General features: G+C 35.7%; 2 protein-coding genes across 6 annotated transcripts; both read left to right on the top strand.

The window, feature by feature from the left end:
• Nucleotides 1-213: 213 nt before the first annotated feature.
• tssc4 (tumor suppressing subtransferable candidate 4) lies at nt 214-2,939 on the top strand. Of its 5 annotated transcripts, none has more exons than XM_067400764.1 (4): nt 214-247; nt 587-711; nt 983-1,001; nt 1,222-2,939. In XM_067400764.1, exon 4 carries the CDS (start codon nt 1,302-1,304, stop codon nt 2,187-2,189), a length of 888 nt encoding a protein of 295 aa, XP_067256865.1. In that variant the 5' UTR covers nt 214-247; nt 587-711; nt 983-1,001; nt 1,222-1,301; the 3' UTR covers nt 2,190-2,939. The 5 variants fall into 5 exon arrangements, with proteins under 5 accessions (XP_067256865.1, XP_067256867.1, XP_067256866.1 ...); XM_067400766.1 differs by having other exon boundaries at nt 983-1,046; XM_067400765.1 differs by lacking the exon at nt 214-247 and adding an exon at nt 277-297.
• A 348-nt stretch (nt 2,940-3,287) lies between these two features.
• Nucleotides 3,288-17,666, top strand: ano9b (anoctamin 9b). The gene is made up of 24 exons (XM_067400763.1): nt 3,288-3,535; nt 5,360-5,416; nt 5,737-5,868; nt 5,953-6,098; nt 7,107-7,156; nt 8,553-8,611; nt 8,737-8,822; nt 8,921-9,055; nt 9,180-9,273; nt 12,807-12,867; nt 12,949-13,031; nt 13,118-13,222; nt 14,106-14,270; nt 14,363-14,399; nt 14,509-14,620; nt 14,702-14,759; nt 14,894-14,991; nt 15,085-15,281; nt 15,489-15,641; nt 15,722-15,869; nt 16,007-16,123; nt 16,246-16,339; nt 16,424-16,536; nt 16,673-17,666. The coding sequence occupies exons 1-24, from the start codon at nt 3,509-3,511 to the stop codon at nt 16,713-16,715; spliced, it is 2,370 nt and encodes a 789-aa protein (XP_067256864.1). The 5' UTR covers nt 3,288-3,508; the 3' UTR covers nt 16,716-17,666.
• Nucleotides 17,667-20,012: the final 2,346 nt, after the last annotated feature.

Here is a 20,012-nt window from a genome sequence, read left to right as displayed (position 1 = left end):
ATTATATTATATTATATTATATTATATTATATTATATTATATTATATTATATTATATTATATTATATTATATTATAGCCTATTATATTATATTATATACACCCCTTGCTATGTATGTTGGGAGCAGTGAAGAACTAGAACGCAGCTGTTGTTTTTTTTTCTTTCTTTCTTTTTCTTTTTTTTACAGATAAACTACATTACCCACAAAGCATCTCTTCGTGGATTATGCGCACTCACTGCAGCTAAAGGTATGCTACTGCTGCTTATGTGGACAACTAGATACGAGTCAAATAACTAAGTAACTTTCAAAATTATGGTTTTTATATTTAAATCAGCGTGTTACTGTAAATGTCGTTGGTCCTGGGGGCGTTTTGAGAAATTTTGATTACGTTTATCATCACAGCTAGGCGGGATAGCTGCGTTAGCTGGCTTAACGTGCGATTAGAGAAGATAATGTTTTGTTCACTGACATTTCATTAATGTAATGATTTGTAAAATTGTAAATGCATGTGATTTTTTAAATGTTTATTCTTCTTTGATAAGTAGACATATGCAGATATGCTGATGTTGGTTTTGTTTTATACAAGCTTACATAGGCAGAAGAGGACAACCTGCAGACTAAACGCTATGGCCATAACTTTGATCAATACTGTGGAATCAATGATTTTAGCTAAACTGACCAGCACGCAGTACTTGTGAGTCTTCAACCGCAGTAAGATACCTCTATGCACCCAAGCATTGTTCCAGCTGTATAATAATTTTTTTACGTTCTTCAGATTAGTGCCATTATGAAGCATGTAACAAACGCATTAATAACCACAGCATCACACGATCTGTAATAAACAAATATGGATTTTAATAATTAATCATGATTTGAGATACATGTCCTTAAGTATTATTAGATCACTGTATAATGCTGTTATGTAATTGTATGTTTACTGAGTGAAGATCTCACTGCTTGTTTCTCATTCTTGTTCCTACAGGTGTCTCAAGAGACTTTTGGTGAGCGAGTAGTTCCTCATCTTTGCTTTTCTCTCCATAGTTCATGTCAGTTGTTTATGAGTTTGTCAAAATATAAAGTTCAAGATCGCCATTCTATGAAGTTTATTAACACTAGTGATAATTTAATTTACTTGATTTGTTACACTTTGATGAAACTGTCAGGAGATTCTGGTTTACTGCATCACTAATACAAGTTTTTCTTAATTTCTTTCTTCTTTAGATCTTTCACACAGTATCTCAGCATAAATATCCATCTTCTAATCATATCTCTTGACCTAACCTCAGATTAGTAGTAGCACAATGAGTGACCCAAACTGCAAAGAAAAGGATGCTCCCAACAGTCTGTCTAATAGAGATACGATTGAACTTCCAGATGATCTCTCCTTGAGCGACTCTGACTCTGATGAGCCCACAGAGCATTTCGGCAGAAAGGTTGAGGACTTGTCATCGTCCTCAGAGGAAGAAGGTGAGACGCAGCAGCATGTCCTGTCTGTTCCTCAAGAAAATCCCACCTTCAGACTGATAGGTGGCAGCTCTGGTTTCTGTGACCGGAGCAAGGACATCTTTGCACAGTTGGATAGTGCTGCAAAGATAACATCTAAGGATCTAGGTGAAGACAACATTCTTGATGGCACGTTTGCCCGTCCTGCTCCACCGTCACCTCCGCAGGGACCTCAAAGAAAGTTTGGTGTTGATCAAGAGGCAACCAAAAAACAACCTCCAGTTAAAAAACTCCCAGACTACCTTGCACACCCTGAGCGCTGGACCCGCTACAGTCTTGAAGATATCGCTGAAACCAGTGATAAAAAGAATAGTCAGGTTGCTCATCAGTACATTCAGGGGCTTCAAGACAGTCGAAGGTCTCAGAAAGCCACGCTGGAGACCTTCACTCCAGCATTCAACCAGGATCACAGCAGCAGCAGCGAGAATAAGATTGTGTTCACTAAACCCAAAAGCAAAGATCAAAGTGGGAGCAAACTTGACCATGCTAAGAAGGAAGAAGTTGGCCTTCAACACTTGGATGATCCCCACATTTCATGTGTGAAAGAAGAGAAAAAAAGGAAGTGGGGGACTGAGAAAAAGGATGAAGACAAAATGATGTCCAGTATTGTCTTCAACAGTAGCAAGAAAGTAAATCGCAAACACTTCCGTAAAACACTGGAAGATGATGAAGGTGGCACAGAGTGAGCACTTTGAACTTTAATACTTAAAACTACTGTTTTAATGTTTAACATTGTTTTGTATAAAGTGGTTTGACTATCCAATTATCTTGGTTTTGGCTGTATAATCCATGAAAAGCTCTTGCTGTCATACTGTACAGGCCACTTCTCAAAGGATAGCATAATAAAATGACCCATTATCTGTAGACTGTTAACCTGTATGCAGTGGTATCAGTGTTTTAGTGTCTATACAATTATTTTGTGTTTTTATGACCTCTCTTCATGAATAAATTTGACTCAGTTGTGTACTTTGAGATCACGTTAAATAAGTGTGCTTTGTCTTAATGTTGGTGGAAATGTTCGCTCAATGTTTTGCATGGCCATGTGATGATTGATTGATGATGAGCAATGCAAATTAGGGAATTAATTCCACTTCTGGTACAGCAGCACAAGGTTAGAAGAACCATGGACTTGAGGACATCTGCTTTCAGCTGAATCCCACTGTAAACCATCCTTGGACTCAGCCGTTTTCCCCCTCCTCTGTAGAGCATGTGTGTTTTGGTAAATTATTAAAGTTTAAAGTCTTGAGAATGATATTCAGGTCTTTAAAGAGAAACCAAATGTTTGGGGGTTTGACCATGAATAAACTTGGAAAATTCAGGATATTGCAAAAGTATAATTTGCGGATCTAGAAAAGTCATTTAATTTTATGTAGTCTACAAATTTTAGTAGTTGTACTCAGTATAAAGTATTTTCTTTGGATTAAAAATATTTTTTGTGAATGCAAGCCCTGTGTTTTGTAGTTATTATTTTGTATTTTTATGGAAACAATTTTTTTCACTTTCTTGACTGAGATGTAAATATATTGATTAAATATTTTCCCCATTTTATCTATAATGTTTTTTACGCACTAAACATAATGACGTGAAATAATTATGGTTCCAAAAGATTTATTTTTTGCTCAATTAAAGAAAGAATTTGCATATAATAATTTTGATACCAGGGACCGTTCAGAGCTTAAACTGCTGGCACCGAGTTTCGATCTCAAGCTATCAGCATTGATGTCTGTGTATTGACCGTAAAGAAGAATCGGCACCGCCCTTCAGATGACGTCTGTGCTCTCACCTGTAAATGCACAAGTCAAGATCATACTGTCGCGCTCGCAGATGTCTCAAATATGAGATGGGCAATGCGGAAGTGTAGGCTACACTGCTTTCGCTCGGTCTTTAGTCAGAGAATTTCTCTCATTAGTTAAAGCTGGTCTTCGGCTATGTGAGTATAAGAGAAGGGTAACTGACGACGGTCTGCCTGAACTGAACTGAACTGAACTGCTTTGAAAACTTTGATATGACGATGTTCTTCACTGATCGAAAGGTACAATGTGTGTTAGTGTGTGTGTGTGTGTGTGTGTGTCTTCCAGGTTTCGCAGGTGCATAGGTCAATGCCTGTCTGATTGATTTTGAGGTGTTTATTCATTTAACTTGACAATGTGAGACATTGGTAATGTGAGACATAGCTCATGTGGAGAAAAGACTATTTTAAGGCTGTTTAGTAATTTTAAATGTGCAGTTTATACCGTGTATATAATATTTAATACAGTAGACAGTATACTAGTTTCTGTGTTGCACTCACCATGTCATAAACATCACTGGCATTCACCACTACTAATATTGCTCTAACAAGATATCCTTGTTACACAAAGAGAGGCAAATTACAGTAAGAGTAACATGTTTAAAATGGCATCCCTTTTTTATTTTTTGACTTTGTCTTGGGATGTAAATAACTGTCTCATTTGTATTATTAAAATTAGTGTATTATAGTTGTTTCAACTGCATTATTTAGGAGGATTTATGTCCTCAGAAAAGGACGAACTATTCTGAGGAACACTCACCTGACCTGAACATCTTGTTGCTGAGATCTTTCAGGTGTATGTTTCAGAAGAGAGACTTTGCTGTGAGCGTAAACATAAATGTTGATGTACAGCTCATGTTTTACTCAGACAACTCAGTAATTTGCTTGTGATGTCCTTAAACTTGATTAATACAAAAGCTTTATTAGGGATTAGCTTTTTTTAGACTCATTATTGATGAATCTGTTTTGGTAGAGTAAAATGATCAGGTATGTGTTCACATTACGTAAATGTACGCAAGAGCTGAATGAATAATGGTTCTGTTGTGGTTGAACTGGTTATTTGTCATGAGACTGTGCTGCTTCTTTAAATGGCATAGACTAGAGCAAGAACACATTTTTTAATGACTGTGGCTTCAGTTAATGATTGAGGCAGAGGTGAGGAATCACAATCCATGTTCTTAGTGATTCCTCTGTCTTTCTGACACCCACAAACACACACGCAGCAAACAATTGTAGTTCTATAAAATGTAACTCAAAGGCATGCCTTGACCTGCCATCATACCAGAGAGTAGCTACTGTCAAAGTGAAACAAGGACATAGGAAAATAAAAGGGAAAGAAAACTTTTAAATGCCACCAGAATTTATCATACAAACAAATTCTTCTTCTTTTTCTTTTAATGTTTTATGTCTTTAAAAGATAACAATGTAAACATCTACTATCAACTACAACATATTAGGTTACTACAACATATATCGACATAACAATGAAAAACTGAAAAAAAGACATTTGGATCCAGCTGTGTTTGGTCATTTTGCTTTATATAATGCAGGTTAGTTATTAAAGGGTTAGTTCACTCAAAAATGTAAATTCTGTCATTATTTACTCACCCTCAAGTTGTTCGGAACCTGTATGAATTTATTTCGTCTGCTGAACACTTCTTTTGTGTTTCATAAAAAAAAAATTCATACAGGTTTGGAACAACTTGAGGGTGAGTAAATGATGGATGAACTTTCATTTTTAGGTGAACTATCCCTTTAATTATTACAGGTCAGCTAGCTTTCGCTGTATGGCTTGCATTAGGATAGATTAGAAATTTGTGTTTGAATTGTGATAAGGTTTGGCATCACATTTTGTTCTGTGTCATTTAAAGGGTGATACTGGGTTGATTTATTGTAAGTACATAGATACATTTTATGATGTCCTCAATACATGAATGACAGTGGCAGTAGATGTAGAATCCTGATTCTGACAGATGGAGTTTACACATACGGTGAAATCAAATTTCTGTGCATTGCCCAGTAAACCTTTACCTATTTATAGTTCTCTGTTATTTCTATCTATTTTAGGATGATGTGCCTATGTACGAGCTGGACAATACAAATGAGACCTTACTTCCAGCACAGGTAGGAAAAGGAAGGACATGTGTCTTTTTATGCATTTGTTGACCAATTGGATTCAATACCACAGTCATATTTCTACACAAGCACATGTTCAGTTATGATAACTGCTAACTACACATGCAAAGCGCATGATGATGTTATTTCTTACCACACTATGGTCATAATGTCACATTCACATCACTTCTTGCCCAGCATGACCTAAGCTTCTGGAAGAAAAAAAAAAAGGGACAGACACAAACACTCAACCAACCAAACCACAAAAAATGGTATGTGTGCAAGCAGTTTCCTTCTGTTTTGGTCATTTCTGCATTTGTTTCATTCAGCGTAACTCGTACCATCCTCGATTATGTGACTATGTCCTGGTGGCTGAAAAAGTGGAGGACATGGAGGACCAAATCTTCAAGAAACAGGATGCTTTTATCAGCGAACTGAAACAGAAGAACTTTAAAGTGACTGTATGTTGTCACCGTCACACACATTAGTATTGTGTCTTTCAGTTACATTCTGTCTTACTCAAAGCTCTCATTACTGTTGAACAGAGAATTGAACATGCTGAAAAGGTGTTCTTCGGTATCTGTGCACCTGAGGAGATATTTGCAAAGTACAAATACTTGCTAAAGGTGTCCGATGCCTGTAACTGGAGTGGGGAGCAAAAGTGCGAATCATCTGTGTCATTCTGCACCAGGTAAAGGTCACAGAAAGCATCTTCACACTGCTTAAAACTAGGGATGCACGGATACCATTTTTAAGGACAGAGTACGAGTACCGATGTTGTTTTTTCCTGGTACTCGCTGATACCAATGCCGATGCCTATCATTTATTAATTTCCCTCTCTCTCTTTTTTTTTTTGGTGATGTTGCAGTTTTCCAAGCACAGCAGTGAGACTAATGAATGTAGGACAGCTTCTTTATTATTACTCTAATAAAAAAAGTAATACATTTTTATGTACTTGTCACAAACTTAAAGAACAAAAATTTCACATTGTCCAATAACCTTCAAAGGGTAGAATTACCAATATATATAATTGTTTTTATATGAAAAGAAATGTACAAACAAATTACAAACAATACAACAAATACTATGTTAATACTATACTACTTTTGTTGTTTTATTAACATTAATGACAAATGTTTAATTAGTCTACGGAATCCATGGATACTGACACATATCCTGTTTTCACCCACATGTTTATGTTCACTTAAGCCATAACCGACTCTATTTATGTGAGATACTCCACACAATGGACATTTTGACAACTATGTGTGCATTTGACCATTCAGGCGCAAGGAGAACTGATTGTGCGCAAGAAAGAGAGAGAGAGAGCGCGCTGTCATTCAATGCAATTCCGCTTATCCCGCCTTCACTAAACGATAAAGAATTGTGATTGAAAGCATGCAGTTTGCAATGTGTGGGTCGTCATCATTAATTCTGAAGTATTTCCACACCGCTGAGGCAGACATTGTTTCTGCTGCTGCCGCCGGAGTCTCTGTGCACGGAAAATTCTGTCAGTTACGTCACGTGAGGTATCGGTCTTTGGTATTTTTACGAGTACGAGTACAAGTAGGCTACATGAGCTTGGTATCGGCTGATACTGGTATCAGTATCGGCGCATCCCTACTTAAAAATAAAACCTGCTGCATGAGATGTTCCTTTCATAACTTTTGTAATGAGTTTCTTTTCCTTTGTTTCATAGAATCAGGATTGTCCACTTTGTCTTGAACAATACGTTTATAGGATCAGGAGGTACACTTTTTCTCTTGAAGACCTCCCACTCTCTGTCTTCCCTATTCACTTTCACTTCATAATTTTTTCTCATTGTTGTCGTGACTAAAAACCTATCCAACTGTTCAAAAGTCTGGGGTCTGTAAGATTTTTTTTTTTAGTTGACCATGCTGACCAAGGCTGAATTTATTTAAAGGATTAGTTCACATTAAAATGAAAATTACCCCAATCTTTACTCTCCCTTGTGGTTGGGGGTAATAAAGGCCATCTGAAGTAAAGCAATGCGTTTGTGTAAGAAAAATATCCATATTTAAGATGTTATAAAGTAAAATATCTAGCTTCTGCCAAACCGCCTTCAGCAGTTCAAAACGCTTAATGCTACATCCTAACGCCTTCCATTTTCAAAACTGTGCCAGTTGCGCTTCCTTCCTAAGTTGAATACGGAAGGCGGTTTGGCAGAAGCTAGATATTTTGCTTTATAACATCTTAAATATGGGTATTTTTCTTACACAAACGCATCGCTTTCACTTCAGAATGCCTTTATGGAGCCGTGTGGAGTACGTTTATGATGGATGGATGCACTTTCTTCAGCTTTATACTTGTTGGTCCCGTTCACTGCCATTATAAAGCTTGGATGTGTCAGGATATTTCTAAATATAATTCCGATTGTGTTCATCAGAAAGAAAAAATTCATATATACCTAGGATTTCATGAGGTTGAGTAAAACTAGGGGTAATTTTTCTTTGAAAGTGAACTAATCCTTAACACATTAAAAGCAATACTTTTGTGAAATATTATTACCATTTAAAATGACTATGTCAAAATGTCATATATCCCTATTATGGCAAAGCTGAATTTTCAGCATCATTTTTCCTGTCTTCTCAGTGTCACATGATCCTTCAGAAATCATTCTAATATGCTGATTGGTGCTGAAGAAACATTTCTTATTATAATCAGCACTGAAAAATATTTTTAATACATTGTTTTCAGAATTCTTTGATAGGCCTAAATACATTTTAAAAGAACAGCATTTATTTGAAATAGATTTTTTTTGCATTATAAATGTCTTTACTGACATTTTTGATCAATTTAGTGCATTCTCTCTGAATAAATGTATTAATTTCTTTCAAATATCTTACTTTCCCCCAAATTTTTAACAGTAGTGTAACTTGAGTCTGTTGTAACATTTTCATCTTTAAGCCTTTCGAACACTTTGTCTACAAAAAACTATACAAAAAATGTATGTAATTTGAAACTGCATTGAATTAAATTTGCCTGTGCATGTATTAAAATGGCTCAGAACTAAATAATATAGATACCCTTTCATGTTCATTTTTTTTAAAGAAATATTAAAAGGGACCAGGACTGAGCCTGTGTAATATTATCAATGTCTCTATCCACTATTTTATTCTGTAAGAGGGCCTGAAAGAGCTGCTGTGTCAAGGTGCTTTTGAGACCATCTTCTGTCTGCATGAGGTAAAAGCCGTTATTTGTTAAAGTATATTTACATAGACTGTAGCCAAGGAAATCATGAAATATATTTTCTAAAAGCTTTTTCTTTCTAAAAGGTCATGTTAAACATTGTTGACTTGTCTCTTCAGAAACAAGAACAGAAAAAACTAAGGAAGAAGTGGGCAAGCTGGCGTTCAGTATTGAAGCTTTTTAAACAGCCTGTCACTGATGTCAAGTAAGTTCTACTGTTTTTTCTTCTTCTCTTTTCCTTGAAAATCAACTTTTTTTCTTTCTTTTTTTTTTACACTGTATGTTCACATATGTAATTTTTAGGGACTATTTTGGGGAGAAAGTGGCACTGTATTACCTGTGGCTGGGCTGTTACACACGGATGCTCATTCCTGCAGCTGTTATTGGTATTGTCGTGTTCTTGTACGGCCTTGCGTTCTTCAATACCAGTCCACTCATGTGAGTATACTTAGAGTGTTAAGGTGTAGAGACAGATGACTGATCAGATGCAGACAGACTAATCTGATTTTAATTTACACTTAATTATGTCTTAAGTTGTGGTCTGGGTATTGTGTTCTTACAGTCATGAAGTCTGTGATTCCAAAACCATCATGTGTCCAAGATGTGACATAAGATGCAAGGCATGGAACCTGTCTGACACCTGTACATATGCCAAGGTCAGTGAATAAACATGTTACTGTTTTATTATAATTGAGCATTTTTCAACACCATTAATTGTTGTAAATGATATACAACTGTTCAAAAGTTTGGGGTTGGTAAGATTTTTAAATGTTTTTGAAAGATGTCTCTTAAGCTGACCAACATTTATTTGATCACAAAATACAGCAAAAATAGTAATATTGTGAACTATTAATACAATTTAATATAATTTTTTTTTAAATATTTAGGGCCTGAGCACCGATGGTGTGAGGACCCTATTGTAATTGCTCAGTCAATTATTCTTCTTCTCTGAAATGAATCACATTTTTGAGGGCCCAAACATGCTCATGAAACTTTGCACACGCATCAGAAGTGGTGAAATTTTACATCTTATATGGGTTTCTGAATTAGGTGTGGCAAAATGGCTCAATAGCGCCACCTACAAAATTTCAATTAAGCGCCCTTCGAGCTACGTTTCACATACAAGTATGAAATTTGGTAGACGGATGTAACAGCCCAATACCTACAAAAAAGTCCATGGGAGTAAAATCTGAAAACTCAACAGGAGGTGAGATATTTTGAATTTGCTCTGCAAAAAATTGTTTTTGCAATTTTTGCTATTTCCAGATATTGTACTTTAACGAACTCCTCCTAGAGATTTTATCAGATCAACATCATATTTGGTCAGTCAAATCTAAAGGTCTTTGCAACATTAAATTGCGAAGATCTTGAGTTTTCACTGAAGGGCGTGTCCGTGGCAGCCTGACAAATTTCGATGTTTTGCCATGAAACAGGAAGTTGTTGTAACACGGGCATACAATGTCAGATCTGCCCCAAACTTCACATGTTTAATTAGTCCTGGCCTGAAGACATCTACGTAACAATATTCAGTTACAGTCAAAGCGCCACCTGCAGACAACAGGAAATAGCATGTTTTACACTGTGATTAACTTCCCATATAGTTTTAACCAAATCAACATCATATATGGTCAGTCTATTCTTAAAGGATTAGTTCACTTTCAAATAAAAAATTTTCTGATAATTGACTCACATGTCATCCAAGATGTCCATGTCCTTTCTTAGGTCGAAAAGAAATTAAGGTTTTTGATGAAAACATTCCAGGATTAATTTCCTTACAGTGGACTTCAATAGACCCCAAAAGGTTGAAGGTTAAAATTACAGTTTCATTTCAGCTTCAAAGGGCTTTAAACAATAACAGACGGGGAATAAGGGTCTTATCTAGTGAAACAATCTGTCGATTTCTAAAAAAACAATAACAATTTATATACTTTATAAACACAAATGATTGCCTCACAAATGACACAAATGACTGCCAGACCGCCTTACGTATTCTTCAAAAAGCTTATGATCTATGTCCTACATCTTCCCTATTCAAGTTATGGAAAAAACGGAACTGGCGCCGCATTCATTCCGTAATTTGAATAGGAATGTTTTCCATCATTTATTTTCGACTGGAGAAAGAAGGACATAGACATCTTGGATGACATGGGGGTGAGTAAATTATCAGGACATTTTAATTTGAAAATGACCTAATCCTTTAAAGGTGCCCTAGATCGTTTTTTACAATATGTAATATAAGTCTAAGGTGTCCCCTGAATGTGTCTGTGAAGTTTCAGCTCAAAATACCCCATAGATTTTTTTTAACACATTTTTTTAACTGCCTATTTTGGGGCATCATTAACTATGCACTGATTTTTTCAGCACGGCCCCTTTAAGAGATGCGCTTCCTCTGCCACACGAGCTCTCGACTATATATACATCGCATAAACAGTTAACAGCTAATATAACCCTCAAATGGATCTTTACAAGATGTTCGTCATGCATGCTGTATGCATGCTTCGAATTATGTGAGTAAAGTATTTATTTAGATGGTTACGTTTGATTCTGTGTTAGTTTGAGGCTATATGCTCTGTGGCTAAAGCTAACATTACACACTGTTGGAGAGATTTATAAAGAATGAAGTTGTGTTTATGAATTATACAGACTGCACGTGTTTAATAGCAACGACTCTCGTCTCTGTGAATACAGTAAGAAAGGATGGTAACTTTAACCACATTTAACAGTACATTAGCAACATGCTAATGAAACATTTAGAAAGACAATTTACAAATATCACTAAAAATATCATGATATCGTGGATCATGTTCAGTTATTATTGCTCCATCTGCCATTTTTCGCTGTTGTTCTTGCTTGCTTACCTTGTCTGTGCACAGATCCAGCCGTTAATACTGCCTTTCCTTGTCTAATGCGTTGAATGGGCTGGCATTATGCAAATATTGGGGTCATACATATTAATGATCCCGACTGTTACGTAACAGTCGGTGTTATGTTTAGGTCCGAGTGTTTTCCGGAAGTCTTTTAAACAAATGAGATTTACATAAGAAGGAGGAAACAATGGGGTTTGAAACTCAATGTATGTCTTTTCCATGTACTGAACTCTTTTATTCAACTATGCTGAGGTAAATTCAAATTCTGATTCTAGGGCACCTTTAAGGCCTTAGTGATGTTAAATTGTCAAGATCTTGAGTTTTTGTTGAAGGGCGTCTCTGTGGCAGCCTGACAAAGCAGTTGTAAGTCAGACATATATTGCCCCAAACATTTTGATAAGAGAAAAATTCCTGCAAGATATCTACATGCAAATATTCAGTTAGTCATAGTGCCACCTGTTGGCAACAGGTAATGGCAAGCTTTACACTGTAATATGCTATGAAGTACATCTTAGAAACATGTTAAATCATGCAACACTTAGCTAAGTGCTCATGTATGCTGTTAATGCCACGAAACAAGTTGTTGTAACTCAAGCATGCAATATCCAATCTGCCCAAAACTTCACATGCTTGATAAGTGCCCTGGCCTGAAGACATCTACATGACAATATTCAGTTATAGTTATAGCACCACCAGCTGGTAGCAGGAAGTGTGGCAAATACAAATGACTGACATGGTCCTCCTATATTTATATATTTAAATAAATATTGCCCACTGTGCTCTGTTTTCCTAAACCACGGGGTGGCGGTGGCACGGTTGCGACTTGCGAGGGCCCTCTTATCACTGCTTGCAGCTTTAATTTAAAATGTAATTTATTCCTGTGATCTTTTAGCTGCAGTTTCAGTCTTTAGTGTCACATATTCCTTCAGAAATCATTCTAATATGCTGATGCTCAAGAAACATTTCTTATATGTTGAAAACAGTTGTGCTGCTTAATGTTTCTGTGAAAATCGTGATGCATTTTTTTAGTATTTTTTGATGAAAAAATAGAAAGTTGAAAAAAAAAACAGCATTTCAAATAAATTAAATGTTCTTTAACATTATAAATGTCTTTCCTTTTACTTTTGATCAATGTAGTGCATCCTTGCTGAATGAAAGTATTAATTTCTTTAAAAAAATAAAATAAATATATATCTTACTGACCCCAAACTTTTGAGTGGTAGTGTATATTCAAAATAAATGAGGACTTAATGCTACTATATTTTCTGCCTGTGCTTCTCTGTTTCATCTTGACTAGTTGTATTAACAGTAAATGCTTACAGGTGAGCCAACTATTTGACAATGAAGGGACTGTTGTTTTTTCCATGTTCATGGCGATTTGGGGTGAGTTTTTGCCTTTTAGCTAAAGCAAAGTACATATTTCTATGCCATATGACAAATGCTAAGTTACTGTTTTTTTACTAGCAACCCTGTTCTTGGAGGTGTGGAAGAGACATCGAGCTCTGTATGTGTCAAAGTGGAAAGTGTTTGACTGGTGCGAGGAGGAGGTAGACTCATTACGTTTTTCTTATCATTACTTTTGGCATATTTAATGTGCATCTTCTGATGGAGTTGAATGTCTGTTTGTCCACAGGAAGAATTGATTTTGGAGATTGTAAATAACCCTCAGTGTAAGCCTAAAGAGTTCAGGCATTCTTACCTTCGCAGCATCGTGGTGCTTCTGTTGGTCACATTAGTGGTGAGAAACACATTTTCACAGTTTCTGCAAGGTGTTCACAAACTTTCAAGCAGCACAATATATATATATATATATATATATATATATATATATATATATATATATATATATATATATATATATATATATATATATATATATATATATATATATATATATATATATATATATATATATATATATATATATATATATATATATATATATATATATATATATATATATATATATATATAATTATATATATATATATATATATATATATATACATAATAAAACTCTATTAGTTATATTAAAAAATTGGAGTAGCTGTTCAATATGCCCCTTCTGTCTTCCTGTTTCCACTGAAATTACGTCAACACTTTGAAAAATGCTGTGTTCCAAGGCACTTCAGTGGGCTTTAAGGATAGGAAGGTGAATGTCCTTGAGTGGCCAAATCAGAGCCCTGGCTTTCACCACGGAATTTGTCTGAACTTGAGCAATTCTGTAAGAAAGAATGGGCAAATACTCCCCAATCTAGGTGTGCAAAGCTAATGCACACATATCCAAAAAGATTAATGGCTGTAATAAAAGCAAAAGGTGGCTCTGCAAAGTATTAAATCAGGGGACTGATGACTTTTCCAACCTTATTTTAGTTTTTCAGTTTAAGTTTTATTATTATTATTATTATTATTATTATTTAGAGTTGTCACCTTTTGTTGTTGTTGATTTCAAACTGTATGACAAATAAAGTAACTATTTTAAAGGGATATGATGATTTTCTATAGGCACTGTATACTGTATGTGCATTAACATTATTATTACTTCAAAAGTAATTGTTTAAAAGGATCTACACTTATAAACATATTATATAATACAACTATATCTCCTTCATTGTGCTCAGCTGTTGGTGATCATCGGTCTGACCCATGCTCTGGTCATCTGCCGTGTTTTAGCTGCAATATTGCTGTCCCAAAAAGAGTTTGAGTTTCTGCGTGATCATGCCACCACAATAGCCATGTTGTTTGGAGCTGTGCTACACTACATTACTATTCAGGTTATGACTCGGGTAAGAACTGACAGATACACTGTCTAACTGGCATAAAACATCTGCTTGTTAAAAAAACATAGCACCTTTCTAATTAATATAATTATTTTCAGGTCAACAAATTTGTGGCCTTCAAACTGTGTGAGTTTGGTGGGTAATACATAATAATAATAATAATAATTGTTTGCATGAAATTCATTACAGCAATAAATAGGCAAAGTACTTAAAATGTATGTTTGTTTTTTTTTGTTTTTTGTAGAGAAGACCCGCTCCTTTGCAGCCACAGAGAAGCGCTTCACAGTGAAGATGTTCACATTTCAATTCTTTACTCTCTTCTCGTCACTATTTTATGTGGCGTTCTTTCTGGGAAGGTAATTGTGTAAATGTGTGTGTGTGTGTGTGTGCGCTTATGTAGTTATTTACTCTAAAACGTCTCTTTATGCTGTGCTTAGGATCAATGGCTATCCAGGAAACTATGTACGAATTTTAGGGGAATGGAGACTAGAAGAGGTATGATTCATGTAGGAATCGATGTACATTTATATTTACAATTTGGCAGATGCTATTATCCAAAGCTGAATCAATTCTTCAAATCTAATTGTATAAAAAAGAATAGTTAACAGTCATTTTTCTCTCTGATTTAGTGTCATCCAAGCGGCTGCCTTACAGATCTCTTCATCCAGATGGCTGTTATTCTGGTGCTCAAACAAACAATCAACAACATATTTGAGTTCACAGTGCCGTAAGTGTTGTCTAAATAAGATCTTCTTTTGCTGTTAGCTCTAATTGGACTACTCCCTCACTTTCTATCTCTGGCTCTGTCGTTTCTCTGCAGTTGGTTAAAGCTGTGTTTTAGGCGCACAAAAGCTAAGACGATTCGCAGAAAGTGTGGTAACTGTTACCGGAAGGCATGTCGAGAGGAGGGGAGTAACCTCTACCCATGTGACCTCTGCAACCTTCGTAATTGGCTGGAAAACTATGACCTGAGTGATGTTAACGCTTTCACCTTGTTTAATGAGTTTTTGGAAATGGGTTTGTATCTTTCTCTGTTACCTGACTTCAGCACAAACTAATTTTAGATCAAGTTTTAAATTTTAATATCATATTTGGATTGTAAAGATGCATTTTATATATTTTGACATTTGTTGGAGTGATGTTTAGTGCAAATAAAATAAGCTAATGGCTAATGTTGCAATGCTAAAATATTGTCCACTAACACATTCTTTCCTGTGTCATTAGTTCTTCAGTTCAGTTTTACCACCATCTTTGTGGCAGCGTTTCCTCTGGCTCCTTTATTGGCTCTCATCAATAACATATTTGAGATCAGACTGGATGCCATCAAGATGGTCAGCCTTGAGCGCCGCCTAGTGCCCAAAAAGACAAATGACATTGGTGAATATCTAGTTGTAATGTGTCAGTTATCATCATGGCGTAAACCATTGCATAATGTGCCGTGTGTTCTCTGGTGGCAGGTGTGTGGACTAGAATATTAGAAGCTGTTGGTGTGATGGCTGTCATTGCTAATGGACTAGTGATTGGGATTTCCTCTGACTTCATACCTCGTCTGGTGTATCGATACCATTATGGACCTTGTGCTGTCAGCAATAGTACAAACCTGGAGTGAGTATCTGAACCACAAGCCATCAGACCAAATAAGCTGTTTTTGTCCACCGTTTTCTCTATTGGTAAAAAGTGTCATATACAAAAACTGTATTTTTTTTTAAGCATACATGATGGACATTAATTTTGTCTGATAGCTGTATGACAGGGTATATCAACAACACACTGGCAACAGCGTTCATGTCCAACGAGGCAGTGAGACGTGACTTCAAGGAATTGATCACAGACAATGGATATAATGTTACTCAATGCAGGTGTGACAACTTTTTACTACTACATCTAATTTGACTGGCTGTTTCATACTGTATGGGCTGATGAGGAAATGTTTCATGTGATACCGTGTCATTGCATTGAATGTGTATTATGTGTCGTTCAGTTACAAAGACTACCGCAGTGATGAAGACCAGAGTCTCACCTCTCAGTTTTGGCTCATTCTGGCACTCCGCTTTGCCTTTGTTATTCTGTTTGAGGTACAAATGTTAGAGCTATTTCTGTTTTGTATTCTATTTTATGTTATTAAATATTGTCTGAGATTTTTTTTTTTTTTCGCTCAGCATGTGGTGGTGATGTGCAAATTTATTGCTGCCTGGTTTATACCCGACAATCCCATCAGAGTGAAGAATGTCAGGCTCAACGACAAACTGAGAAGACTGAAAAAAGAACTTGAGTAAGTATTATTATGCGTCAGACATATAACTTCTCGCTGCTTTGTATTCATGATGTAGATTTATATTAAAATATAATAGGAGTATAATTACAAGCCTCTCTGTGATGCTTATTTATTGATGTTGTTTTTGTAACAGGACAGAAAATGCAATATATGACGGCAGATCTACTGAGGTGTGAACGATGAAGGTTTTGAAAACGTTCTGACTTCTGTGTGCAAATAAGACTTGACACAAGTAAGATTTCGGTATTTGACTGAGATCATCTCTAAGATCATTATCTCACCTGAATCAGTACATGGGACGGATCTCTTCGCTTCACTACTTCCAGAGCCTTCAGAATCTTACTGGAGCTTTGCTCTCTTTGCAGTTTACAGTTTTCCCTCAAGATGAGTCATATATGTTCTGCTTCAGAGGAATACACCATACATATTTGTGGATGCATCATAAATTAATTATATTTCTAAGCAATGAAAGACAATTTGACCTTTTTTTTTAAATGGGAGAATGTCAATCAGACAGCTGATGTCTATTTATGATTTTATTTAGTGTGTGCTTCCAGTAAATCCATTAAATTTGTTGCCAAAAAACATTCTATGATGATGTATGTTCCCTAGAAGTTTTTATCAATGTAACTTTACAAAAATGTGTTTTTTAATGTTTACTCTCAAAGTAAAGAAAGCTATATTTGGTTTTACTGTTAAAAACCTAGTTTCATGAGGATTTTTACTTAAATGTGAATACAAAGGAATTGTGCCAATGTGTGTTATGCTCTTTACTATGCTGTCCATGGCTTTTCTAAACAACTGTCTTTCTTGGTACATATATTTTGATACTGTATTTTTGATACTGTTGTTTTAAAATCATAGTGTTCCAGGAATGAATATGGTGAAATAAATGTTTGTCATCCACAAGATGTCAGTAAAAATGCATGTTTACACTGCTGAGTTGCTTCAGACCAAGAATGAATACTTGTGTTCCACAGAGATTCCATAGTTACTTTTGGAACATGCATTCTGTCTTATTCTGTCAGTTGCTTCAAGTATGGTAAATTATACTAGGTTACTTTAATCCAGTGGTTCTCAAACTTTTTGACTTGAAGCCCCCCATTGTTCAACAATTATTCAAAGGCCCCCCATACTGGCAAAGATATTTACTCTGGTATTTGTAATTTTGAAAATGCTGGTTAATTTTATTAAACAAAACCTTAAGTGTTCAATTCAATATAATTAATCATGACTTTCTGATTCAAGAAAGAAGCAGGGCGGGTTGAACGATTTAAGATTAGATCTTGTCTTTTAAAGTTCCCCTATTGTGGATTTTTGAAAATTACCTTTCATGTAGTGTGTAACATAGCCCTAAGTGAATGAAAACATCCTGCAAAGTTTTAAATCTGAAAGTGCACCATATGTAAAGTAATTGTCTCTCAAATGTAAGAGTCGACTCGGAGTCAATTAAACGAGTCGTTTGTAAAACGAATCCCAAGCCGTTTCGTTGTGACGTCAAAACGAAACATTATCATATTGCCCGCCCACGTATTGCGCGAGCAGACACCAGGGAAAACTTGACACTGCTCAAACACTGCCAATACGTGAAGAATCAATGGTTAAAGTTAATCTTTACAACGGTACCACAGCAGTATAACCAGAACCTTGTGCTGTGTTCCCGTCATTTTACTGATGACTGCTTCTTCAATCTAAATGCGTTCAATGGAGGATGGGTCAGTACCCAGTTTATTTGGACCAGCTTTTTCCTCCGACGAATCTAACCTGTCCTGTAAGTATGATTAATAATTGTTGCTGTTATGGTCTCTGATGGATCCGAAATGGTCAATATTCATATTCATGCATTTTTATTAATATTTATGTTAATCGTTTATGGCTTATGATTTATCAGTTTCACTTTTGATTTCCTACATTTATGTACTCATACTTTATATATATGAATTCTTATCATATTTTCAAGTATTTTTTATTGTACCCTCATGTTATTCTTTAAGAGTATGCTTGTTATGTTCAATTGTTCTTCAAAATGTTCCAGTGTGACAGGTCACGCTGACACGTGGTACTTCGGTACCAAGTCGGTACTGAAATTTTGAAAATGTGACGATACCAGCATTTCTGAGCTTTGGGCTAGGTTCGCTAACATAAACACAAAACTTATTTCCTAGTGTTTATTTTTAGAACAGAGCGGAGCAAAATCATTATTATAATACAAAGTGATGCAAGCAACTGACTGGGTCATCTGTCCAATCACCGCAGATTAGCATATGGCAAATGAGGGGTTTGGAAAAATGAATCATTGAGCGAATCGTTTGGGAGTCGTTGAGCAAATAAGGTAAAAATAAATGCATATTATAAGACAATAAAAGTATTTTTTTTACCTTGCTTGCTTGTAATCCTGTAGTTGGGGACTCCCAAAACAAAATAGGAACATTTCAAATGCCATAATAGGGGCACTTTAAGCATTTCGATTTTTTTATATACAATTGAATCATTTTGAGTCGGAAATTTGTTGAGGCCTGCCAGTGGGCCCCTGCCCTCATGTTGAAAACCTTCTATTGTGTTACAATCATTGGGTTATTCATAAGCTAATATTTATTTTAATAATATTATTTTTTATATATAAATACAATGTGAAGAAATGTTTTGCTCTTTCCTTGTTTGTTGGAATTGGAGGGAAACATCTGCTGAAGTCTTTCTCAGCCTTTTGGTGCAAAGCTGCATTGTTTTATCCACCCTTTTTATATTTCTTCTAATAATATTCCTTGAAGATTAACAGAAATGTTGAACTTTGAGATCAGGCAGCTGTGAATCTTGTGTCAGAGAGTGTATGCATTCACATATTTTCTTAGTCTTGTACTGCTTTCTCTAAGTGTTGCTGGGCCACATACGGGGAACTGAGTAGTTTCATGTGTGCATATTTCTGTGGCTGCGTTGGGCTTTTCCATTCAGCCAAACATACTTGGCTCATACCACGCAAACCAGATATGCATAAAATGTGGAGTGACTTTGTAATTTGGTAACATTAAAGGTCTTAATCTTCCTTTTTAATTACCATTTTTCTCTTGTGGATAAACTGTGTTGGATTTTAGTTCTACCTTTTTTTTTCTTTTTTTTAATGTTTAGAGAGTAAACAGAACAATTTCTCTGGGCAGGAGATTTGTAAAAACTAACATTGCACTCTGTTTATCTACCTCTCTTCATCCAGTCAGGCCAAAGCGCTTTGTCAGCATTTTACAATTCTCTATATTGAAGAGAGAGAGAGCTGTTTTTGGTCAGTGGTTGCTCAGGATGTTCACATGCACTCAACTAAAGGCCACAACAATTGTACACTGACCCATAACACATTCTAACCTATCAGTCATTAGCCTCAAGAAACCTACCAAAAAAGAACAAGAGCTGAGCATGTATGCGCAAGACTTTTTGTGTCAGTTCCTTTTCTGGAGAGTGTGTACTGTTCAACTTTCATGAACCTC

This window comes from Chanodichthys erythropterus, chromosome 11 (genome assembly GCF_024489055.1).
Source record: "Chanodichthys erythropterus isolate Z2021 chromosome 11, ASM2448905v1, whole genome shotgun sequence".
Lineage (NCBI taxonomy): Eukaryota > Metazoa > Chordata > Actinopteri > Cypriniformes > Xenocyprididae > Chanodichthys > Chanodichthys erythropterus.
This window is presented reverse-complemented; position numbering and strand designations above follow the sequence as displayed.

Excerpts from the sequence above, each read along its gene's own strand:
- tssc4 (XM_067400764.1), top strand. The coding sequence starts at position 1,302 with ATGAGTGACCCAAACTGCAAAGAAAAGGATGCTCCCAACAGTCTGTCT.
- ano9b (XM_067400763.1), top strand. The coding sequence starts at position 3,509 with ATGACGATGTTCTTCACTGATCGAAAG. Across the intron at positions 15,642-15,721 it reads CAAAAAGACAAATGACATTG|GTGTGTGGACTAGAATATTA; the intron begins GTGAATATCTAG and ends CTCTGGTGGCAG. Across the intron at positions 16,340-16,423 it reads CCTTTGTTATTCTGTTTGAG|CATGTGGTGGTGATGTGCAA; the intron begins GTACAAATGTTA and ends TTTTTCGCTCAG.